General features: G+C 36.7%; 1 protein-coding gene across 1 annotated transcript in view; it reads left to right on the forward strand.

Moving 5' to 3' along the window:
* LOC130088675 (prospero homeobox protein 1-like) overlaps positions 1-10,869 on the forward strand; it is a 33,924-nt gene extending 23,055 nt beyond the window's left edge. The window contains exon 5 of the mRNA XM_056255616.1: positions 10,581-10,869. Within this exon, the coding sequence (XP_056111591.1) occupies positions 10,581-10,766 (186 nt within the window). The 3' untranslated portion in view covers positions 10,767-10,869. The remainder of the gene's footprint in view (positions 1-10,580) is intronic.
* The last annotated feature ends 375 nt before the right edge of the window (positions 10,870-11,244 follow it).

Below are 11,244 nucleotides of genomic sequence, written 5' to 3' on the forward strand. Positions count from 1 at the left end.
TAACCCCCTTTGTTCAGGTGTAAAATTAGTAAACTATTCTAATTCTAATTATGCTGAAAACGGTTTCACCTTATAATTTTTCATTCTAGCTTTATTTGCAACAAATTATATATTTTGGTGAACACTGTTACAAAGACCAGAGACACGCATAAATGCCGGGAGTCAAACTGTCCAACTAAAGTAAACACTGATCACCATAATGTTGAGCAAATATTTTCCATAAAACCTCACCTCAATCTCTGTTGAGATCTTGAGAGATTTATCGTCTTCTTTTATTTGCAGTTGATTTCAGGCTGTATGGCTTTAAGTCAGTTGTAATTGTTGTGTTTCATTTTCTGAGAGTGCAGGCATGAACCAACATCACATTGTAACATTGACTCAATGCCATTACCCATGATTTATGGATGAAATTTCAACATTTTTTCAACATTAATTCCAGGAACAATAGAGATTGTGATTCAATGCAGTTGACATTGGCACATTAACATTATTTTGATGGTTGCTTGCTATCTGGGACACTAATCAAACACACCTAAACCAGCTAATCAATGTCTTCAGGAAAGCTACAGAGAGTTTATCAGGGTTGGAACTAAACTCTGCAGGACAGTGGCCTTCCAGGAGCGAGTTTGCCCATCCCTGTCATAATGTATTCATACCGAAATGCATGATGGGACCCATGAATGAGTTTTGATTGGTGGCACCCAGAATGCAACATGCTTTATTATTATCACCATTGTTGAGATTCACAGGCTGATTATTGATGTCGGTGTGTCTAAACAAGATCATTTTTCAAAGTGATCAGAACAACTTTTAAGAAATATTTTGGATTATATTGAAAAGGCTGATAATTGTTTGCTATAGAATCACAGTGTTGCTGTAATCAACAAGGTAAAGACTCTCTAAATGAGTTTGGTGATTCAGGTCAAGTGATGATTATGTCAAAACATAACCTGATCACCTTTTCTCTTTGTTCATCTAGCAGTTAGGGATGGGCGATATATCGCACGATATTGTTATGCGCATCTCGTCAGTAAAGCTGGTTCCTTGATTAGTAGTAAATCGCCTTCACCTGCTTTCAGATGGAGCGGCATTTACTACAAAGAGCCGTAGTTAACTGACAAGCTGAGCCATATCGCATTAATATCGCGGACGTATCGCCAGCGACAATTGATGCGATATGGCTCAGCTTGTCAGTTAACTACGGCTCTTTGTACACAGCAAAAACTCCAGTGTTAAATTAACACTCCTGGGAGTGTATATGAGTCCACACTCAAGATTGTTAAAGTTAATGAGATAATTAAGTGATTAATTGAGTGATGATTGAGCATTATTGAAGACACCTAAAGCAGAATCACTGAAGGAGAAAATCTAAAATTGTAAGCCACCGTTATGGCGATCATTGTTTGCTTTAGTTGGGCTCTTGACCCTTAGATTAATAACTTTAGATTTTGTTTGGCTGTTGTATCTGAGTTATAACTGCCAGATTAACAAAGAAAAAATGTATCTAATTATGTCGTTATATTATGACAATCATCATTTGATCTATCTTTATGTTTGTGATTTATGCTGTTGATTACAGCATAACTGTGATTCTGCATAAATATCCAGCATTTTAGATATAATGTAAAGGATTTCTTAAGAGTTGTTTAAAAAAAAAACTTTTTTTTAGGCACACACAGACGTCAAGATTCAGTCAATGCATCTCAACAATGGTGACGAGCAGAATATTCAATTAGGAAAAGTAAATTACATAGACAATTCAGATAATAATTTATTCATACCGCAATGCATGATGGGAGCCATTAATGAGTTGTGATTGGTGGCAGCCACTGCAACATTCATTATTAGTGTCACCATTATTGAGATTCACAGGCTGATTATTGATGTCTGTGTTTCTAAATAAATTCATTTGAAACTATTTTTAATCAGAACAATGTTTATTAAATATTTTGGTTTATAAGAAAAATACTGATAATAATATGCTGTAGAATTACAAAGCTGTTGCTAATGATTTAAACCAAACTATCTCAGTAAGTTTCATTTTTCAGATCACAGCATGATTATGCCCAAACATAACCAACACTATCAGATCACACTTTTCTGTGTTCATTTGACTGTTATAAATCAATAACAGCAGACAAACAAAATTTAAAGATGAAAGTATAAGGGTCAGAGTCCAACTAAAGCAAAAACTGATCGCCATAACGGTGGCTTACAATTTGTGATTTTCTCCTTCAGTGATTCTGCTTGTTAACATCAGGTGTCTTCAATAATGCTCAATCATCACTAAATTAATCACTTAATTATCTCTTTAACTTTAACACTCTTCAGTGTTAATTTAACACTCATATCTGCATAATATCTTCCATCTGAAAGCAGGTGAAGGGGATTTACTACTAATCAAGGAACCGACTTTACTGAAGAGATGCGCATAACATATCGTGCGATATATCGCCCATCCCTACTAGCAGTTATAACTCAATTACAGCAGCCAAACAAAATGAAACGTTAATAGTTTAAGGGTCAAGAGCCCAACTAAAACAAACACTGATCACCATAATGGTGTATTAAAAATGTGATTTTCTCCTTTGGTGATTCTGCTTGTTAACATCAGGTGTCTTCAATAATGGTCAATTGTCACTCAATTATTCACTTAATTATCTCATTAACTTTAACACTCTTGAGTGTTAATTTAACACTCATATTTTAACACTTTAACACTTGAGTCTGGAGCCAAATAAACTCTCAGGAGAATTCATTTAACACTGGAGTTTTTGCTGTGTATACTAGGCAAGGAAGGTTTCTTGCATTATTAAAGAAAATAAATTGTTTGTTTTAACTTAAAGTATGAAGTTTAACCAAGTAATAAAAAGTTAAATCAACTAAAATAACAACTTTAACAAAACTAGAACACTGTAGTTACATCAACCTCATTAACTTTCATTTCTAAGTTGAAACAAAGGCAGTCTTCAAGTTGAGTGAACTTTGATTTTCAAGGCAGCAGGTGAACTTGCATTTCCAAGTTAAACTAACATGAAATGTCTTACAGTGTACTATTTAACTTTGTGATGCGGAACTGTTTCATCACACGCACCCTGAAAAACATGGCATCATGACACTGTGTGAAAGTGAAACGCAAGGCTCGATTCAAGGCCAGAGTTCAATGTGTTTACTTATCCTTCATCAAGGCTGCTCAGTTTGAAGCCTTGCTTTCAGAAAGGCCATCTCTGAGCCCTCGAAACAACCAGAGAGATTGCAGTATACCTGTGCAGTTCCCAGCTGACATGGGAAGTGTTCTGAACTGCATTCCCATGTTGGTTGGTTATGGATTAAACAGCAGTTTAAAGTGTGTGTGTGGTTCATGGATCCTTCAAGTATATCGCTTCCTCTATCTCTCATGGTCAGTGTGTGTTTGGGGAGTGCAGATCAAATAAAAACATGTTCCCAGAAGACTGAGTCAAAAAACTGTTCTATGTACTCTTAACAAGGTCAACTCCAGAGTTTTGTCAACTATACTTAAAGGAACAATTCACCCAAAAAAATTAATTCTGACATTATTGACTCAAATAAACATGAATAAAGTCATTAACCTTCCTTTCCAAACAAAAATGTCCCCTTTCTATGTAAATTTAATTAGGCTCATTATAGATTGTGCTTTATTCACAAAATACAGCTGCGTGCATTTACATGTATTGGGTCTATATGTCAGCTTGGTGAAAGTGATTTCGCCAAGTACATCTTTGTTGATCCTGGAACAACATTCCAATTGACCAATCAGATTTGAGGGACAATTTTACAGTTTATTTCAAGTTTTGGCTTACCAGGCTCTCTCAGACCAGACAGGATAGCCTTCATTGCCCTTGTGCATCAATAAGCCTTGGGCACCCAACAACCGCTCGCCCGTTTGGGATTTATCCCTCCTCTGACCATTGTTGGTAAATTCTGATCACTGCTGACCGGGAGCAACACACAAGCCTTGCCGTTTCAGAGATACTCTGACCCAGTTACTTTGAGCAGTGTTAATTAATGAAACTTTGTTATGGCAGTGTTCATGGCCCGCTAGTGAGAGCTGTGCAGTTAAGACTATGTCTTACATTAATCTAGATACATTTGAAAACTGCTTTTTCATCTCAAAATACTCTCTGTCCACAATAATGCTTTCAAGCTTTTTCCAAAAGTTTCTTGTCCACACTGAAACATCGGACAACACTAAAGTCACCTGACTGTGCATGTGTAAACCGGCATAAAAGCTCATGGAGATGATACAGATGGAGCAAGACATAAAATTATCATGCAATTCTTTTATTTAGCAAAATATCTTACCATTCACTGACACATCCAGGTCACACTCTTTCACCACTATGTTTGTTTTAAAACAAACTCTCATGTACTGCCGCAGGACAGCAAATGTGAGTAAATTGTCCATCATTTTGGCAGGACTGTGGTATGAAGACTGTACAAAGTAACATATTTTTGTAACTGTGTAATAGTGAATAGCAGACACAATACACAATACCGGTATAAACATAAACATCTATCGCTACAATATGCGTCACATGACTAAACATGCGTCATCATTTTCAAATGGATATGTTTTCACAGTCCACACTACAATGCGAAAATGCCATTTTTAAATTTTCCAAATCATGGCCAAAATCGTACAATGTGAACCCGGCTTTAGATTATTAAGACATTATTGATGACACCAGATGTTAACAAACAGAATCACTGAAGGAAAGAGAAACAAACATTTGAAGTCACCATTGTGGTGATTAGTGTTTGCCTTAGTTGGACACTTGACCCTCCACTTCTTATGTGAGTTTTGGCATGTGTTCAGAAAATGTTTACTGTGGAAAAATAAAAGTAGATACAGAATAACATCAGACGCTGTTGCGTGTACCGTAAAACTTCAAATAATAGCCGAGTCCCAAATAGACGCCTGTCTCTTTTACACGCCTGGTGTGGCTGCAGGTTTGGGTAAATAAAGGCCGGTCTCAAATAGAGGCCGGGTCTGTTTTTTAGTTTCGGGTTGTATTTAATCCTCTAAAACCGTCAGATCGTCCGCTTTTTGGCGGCCGCCAAAGCAAATTGTTGTCCCTCCAAAGCCTTTTTTGATCGATGAGTGATGTAGAATAGAATGACTGCTGCGCTTGACAGGGCGCGTTACGAGCAGAGAGAGAGAGAGAGAGAGAGAGAGAGCGCCCCGGCCGCGCGCGCGCGCACTCTCACGTCTTCAAACAACACGAGCACTGTCTTGCTCTCTCTCCCTCGCGCATATTAATCAAAATCAATTGACATGATAGTAAAAGGTCGGAAGACCGCAGTTTCACGTGGAGCATTTGGAGATTTTTAGAGATTAGAGACAGGCCTATACACTCAATGAACAACATTTCAACACTAAATTATAAAGGCCTGTCTCATATAGACGCCTGTCTCAAATACAAGCCGGTGCAGTTCGACGATTTGGGAAAATAAAATCCCGGGCTACTATTTGAAGTTTTACGGGTATGTATTTAATAGTGATATGATGAGGTGTCTTGACCTCACTGAAAATGCCTGAAGTCTAATCACTGATCAGAACTGTTCTCTCATTAATACACCTAATATTGTGCTACTGACGGTGTTGTACTATAGAGTGATATCCAGCGGTGTGTGACCATCAGATAATCTGAAAAATGTTGAAAATGTGTTGTGAGCAAGAAGCTGTTAACTATGGAGTTAAGACACAAACAGACGTCAATCACAATCGGCATATGAATCTCAATGGAGTATGATGAGTGTTGATGTCTGAGTGTGTTCAATTTTTACAAGAAAGATTAAGCATTTTTGTAAGATATCTCAGATCTTGAAGGCTAATTTGTTTGGCAATTCCCCCCCCCCTATTCATTAATGCTCCAACTTCATAATTATTTAATTCAATCTCAAAACTACAGGAAAACCAGATTGTTAATTCACTGATTTCACTGCCATTAACACACGTTGACCTGCTTTTACATTAGTATCTTTCCCTATCAAAGCAGCAATGTTCTCTGAAAACAATATTGCAATTGCTGCTGCTACTGCAAAAAAAAAAAAAAACAGTCAAGGGGCCAAGTGCACAACTAAAGGAAACACTAATCGCCATAATGGTGACATTAAATAAAACATTCAATAAAACATCAACATCTAAACTTCTGTTACTGCTATTAACACTTTAGATTGGACCCATATAGACATCGAGTAGTGTTCATTTATGACTGAGGATTTTGCTGTGTATCAAATCTCTATAACGATTTCCATTGTATTAATTAGTACAGTTTTTGAGGACTTTACTGTAAATGTTGAGTTGTGAATGTTGTAACAAATTAGCTCTATAAAATATTAATAATCAATAATAACTTGTTATGATTAATTATGAATATTTGGGTCAGTAAATTGGATTAACTTGATGTGGCTAAATTAATATTTCAATCAATTAATCAGTTCGTCCAACGAACTCTTTTGATTATTCATTTATTCCAAGAAAAGGGTATCTTCCATGGCTATAGAAGAATAATTATTTCTTAGCATGTACATCGCTTAGAGCATGTAACAAGATCAAGATCGTAAAAGAAACTTTGTTTGCAAGCAGTGAATCAGAACCAAATACATATTGTGCACAAGTTTTATTAACTAAATCACAAACATAACTAAACTAAACAAACATACATACATACATACATACCAGAGTTCTGCTAGAAAAAAATGGTGCCTGTCAAAGTGACCGGCAGAGGTTTTGTTTTACGGACATTTTGATGATGCCGGTCAAATATCGCCTCTTAAGTTGAGGAAAACTGGAGAATGCAACATGTTATTATTAGCCTAACTTTCAAATAGACGTCAATCAACACCAATTGTTTTTTACTATGGTTTCACACACATTCACTTTTTGAAACATTGAGGCACGGATGTACCTAATACAAATAAATAAAACATCTCCAGTTAACTAGCAGATCATTCATTTAGTTCGCTATTAAATAAGAGATCTAGCGCTAAAATCTGTTGTTTTTTAAATCAAGCTGAGCACTCGTGTCCGCTGCTATCAGTTGCATGGACGACGTGCTGCGCTGCGCGTGTTGCGCAATCTTCACTCGGACGCGCGTTTCAATCTATCGCCATTGCGGAAACTCTCTATTCATTCCGGTGAAATCACTAAATAAAATGCACACAAACGTGTCCCTGCTTGATATAGGCTGTAACCACTGATGAACATAGGCTATTCAGTTTTGATGAGAGAAAATAATGAGATGTTCCTGATTCACCATCGTCCGTCGCGTCTGGCCTCTGAAAAAAGCTTTTAAGGCTACACAGCAAATTCCTCAGTGTTAAATTATTTAAAGTGTGAATTATATCAACTCTGAGCAGAGTGTTAAATGAACACTGAAGCAATAATTGAGTGATGATTAAGCATAATTGAAGACCCCTGATGTTAACAAGCAGAATCACTGAAGGAGAAAACCGGAATTTTGAGTCACCATTATGGTGATCAGTGTTTGTTTTAGTTGGGCTCTTGACCCTTAAATCAATAACTTTAGATTTTGTTTGGCTGCTGTACATGAGTTATAACAGCCAGATGAACACATAGACAAGGTGATCTGATGTTGTTGGTTGTGTTTTAACATAATTGTTATTTCTCAATCAATATAAAGACCAATTTCTGAATTTGGCTTACTTTAATAATTGAAGCAGCATTGTCCTTGTACAATATAATGTTTTTAACTTTTACAATGTAATCAAAATATATTTTTTTAAACTTTTGCTTATTAAAAAAAAACCTTTTTTAGACACAGTCATCAAGAATCAGACTGTGAATCTCAACAATGGTGACAATTAAAAATCATGTTGCAGTGCATTCTGGGTGGCACCAATCAAAACTCATTTATGGCTCCTATCATGCATTGCTGCATGAATAAATAATGAGCTTATGTTTAGAAGTGGTCTGTTTGACACCATTGCTGAGATTAATACGCTAATTATTGATGTCTGTGTGGGCCGACATAAAATATTTTTTGGAAGTGGTTTTATTTTTATTGATTTGATCATTTCATTTTCATTAAAAACGGTATGCTCTACAATGACAGTGCCTCTATAATTCATAAGGTAAACTTGACTTAGAAATTATGCTCTCAATGAGATCAGAGATTCAGGTCAAATAATGATTATGTTAAAACACAACCAACACCATCAGATCACCTTTTCTAATTGTTAATCTGGCTGTTATAAGTCAGGTACAGTAACCAAATAAAATTTAAAGTTAATGATTTAAGGGTCAAGAGCCCAACTAAAATAAACACTGATCACCATATTGGTGACTTAAAGAAATCCGGTTTTCTCTTTCAGTGAATCTGTCACATGTCAGCCAAGAGCAAAGAAATAAACCAGAACTGGACCTTATCTAAGCCACACAATCTGTGCATATTAAATATGGAGTCATCTCAGTCTTAATACGCCTGTTAATAAGCAGAATCACTGAAGGAAAGAAGAGAACAGACAAAGAGACGAGCAGAAACACAAGAACTACAAATGACTTCAGACTAGAGCTGTCACTTTACGTTCGAAAATCGATTGTACAATCGATCGGACCGACCAACACAAGTATCGAAAACGAAAATAGGGAATCGATTTTAACGGCCTTCTCTCGGAGAGCGTCCAGCTCGTCACGACACGCCCGCAGCGAACGCGCGTCACACAGCAACTGCAGGCTCTGACAAACACACATACAAACTATACTATACTTCTAGCCTGGTTCTACCAGACCCTCGTACATTTCATTTGTACAGAGAGTCTGGCCTCGCTCCATTGAGAAACATTTACTTCCTTGTAGACGGGTTCTCTGTTAAAGTTCAAAACTATTGGATCTGCCCAGAGTCACTCAGGATCTGCCATAGCCAATCGCCAACGTGTGGTCGTGACGTATGTCATGCGCCGAAACCGGCTGGAAACAAGTCCGAATTCCATATTCATAAATCTAAATATCTAAATGCTAAACCTCTCTTTCTTACATTTGTGAAAGAATTTTTAAAAATACCTCTTTTCAATTAAGTTGTCTGAGAACAAAAAAAGCCTTAAAAACATTATCTGTTTGTAATTATTTTCCTTTTTTCAGTGTCATGTAATTCTCTTAACTTGTTAATGTTTCATTTATATTATCCCCCTATTGTTTTATTTTTGTTTTGTTTATTATTATTTTTTTTTTTTTTGTATTATGTTTTCTGTTATTACTTGTGTATTGTTTTAAGCAATAAAAAAAAACAAGTCTGAATGATCAGAGGATTATGTTTAGAATAAGATGTCTGTCAACGAGAGCTGCATGTTTTGTTCATCGAATTTAAGAGTTCAAGGAACAATTCTAAATGTATATTTCACACTAAGGACAGTGACGTATTCAGTCAACTGTCGAAGCTGGGTGTAATCATTAACAATACGCCGCTGCGGTCGTTTCGGATCTGCCGCAAATGCTGTACAGTGATCATCGTGCACGCCGAGCTGCCCAGCACGAACTCCTTACCTTTCTGCCTCCCTCACTTGGTCCTCCATTAGTGCAACAAGAAGAGACGACAACAACTATAGGCTTTGCATCCCTGTCGTTCGCCTTAGCTAACTCATTCACCACTAGCGGAGTGAGCTGGAAAATTAAACTTTTTCCGAACCCCGTGGGGAGGAGGGCCACAACATCATGGCCACCAACAACACTTAGCAAACATTGATCTTGCTCCGGCTTTAACTTCTGTATATTCGGAAGTTTTGCAACAACGGACCGAATAGATTTTCTCACGTCTTTCTCCGCTGCCGTTACTGAACTCCAACTCAAACTGACGCGCTACATCGTTCTCAGCCACTCCCTCTATTCGCTGATTGGTCCTACAAAAAATTGATTTCTGGAAACCTAAGAATACACAGCAGTCCCAGACGTAGTACTGAAGGAAAATGAAATTGAGCGGAAGTGCGTAGGAGGGCGGAGCCAGGCTACTATACTTCTGCATAATGTGTCTCTTTTTACAACAAAAATGTGAATTCTGCCGGTATTCAGACAGTCTCATGCATACAGATACAGATTCGCCCTACAATCGCCTACGTAGGTGAAATTTGTTTGACACTTCTAATCGTAAACACAGCCATGTTGAAGCCTGCAGTAATGTTTTTCATTGATGTTATGGCAGTCCACTCTGCTTATTGTTTTTCGAGAATCTTGCACTCATGTTTGTCATTGTGCACGAAACTTCATGCCAATAAATCATCAGGAATATTGCTGACTTGTGCGCCTCTCAAGCGCACTCTTTACGTTCGTCCTAATGCTTGTTAGTTGTCCGTGGATTTGCCTATACACTGTATAATGTGATTAAAATCATAGTGCTCTACATATCTTATTGATTTTATGTTTACTCTGATTATGAGCATAATCACATAATTGCAGTATTCTGTTTACATGAACTAAAGTTTAAATCACAGCATTGCCTTAATTGGATTATACAGGAATTGCATTATGAGGGTGCATCTAAACAATATTTGACTAAAAGTCAACACGTTCATCTTTAACTTCATCTCCCCTTGTGTTTCTGCAGGTCCCTGAACGTTTCTTGGAGGTAACTCAGATTGCGCTACGCGAGTTCTTCAATGCCATAGTGGCCTGTAGAGATGCGGATCCATCGTGGAAGAAGGCCATTTATAAAGTCATCTGCAAACTGGACTCTGAGGTTCCAGATTTATTTAAATCGCCCAGTCGTCTTCAGGAACTTCTACATGATTAACGTTACAAAACATCACTAAAATGCTTTTCTACCCTTTTTTAATGTATATTAATAATTTGAGTTGCAGGATTTTACCTGTTTGTTTTTAAGTATTTTTCTGGCTTTTCACAGTTGAATGTACTATATAAAAAAAACATTTTATTTATTAATGTTATCATTTGGTAACCTTTTGAAGTATATCTCTAGTTAATGCAGCCTTTTGATTGTGGATTGTCTCAGAGTCCTGGTGTGAGAAATTCAAATTTTGTAGTGTGTTTTTTTTTTTCATTGAATGTGAAGGATGAACAGAATTAAGGTGAACTCATTTTTATCATTAATTTTATGTACCTTTTTATGTATTCCTGCTTTAAGGTTTTCTATTTGTTCTGTGGTAACCAAAACTTATTATTATTTCAAAATATAGAACTCAATATGCAAATGTATACTACTGAAAGATAAGTGAAAGAGACAGAAAGAAACATTTTTTTCTTTCCCTTCT

Source organism: Rhinichthys klamathensis, unplaced genomic scaffold, assembly GCF_029890125.1.
Source record: "Rhinichthys klamathensis goyatoka isolate OS25496 unplaced genomic scaffold, OSU_Roscu_1.1 h1tg000001l_1, whole genome shotgun sequence".
NCBI lineage: Eukaryota > Metazoa > Chordata > Actinopteri > Cypriniformes > Leuciscidae > Rhinichthys > Rhinichthys klamathensis.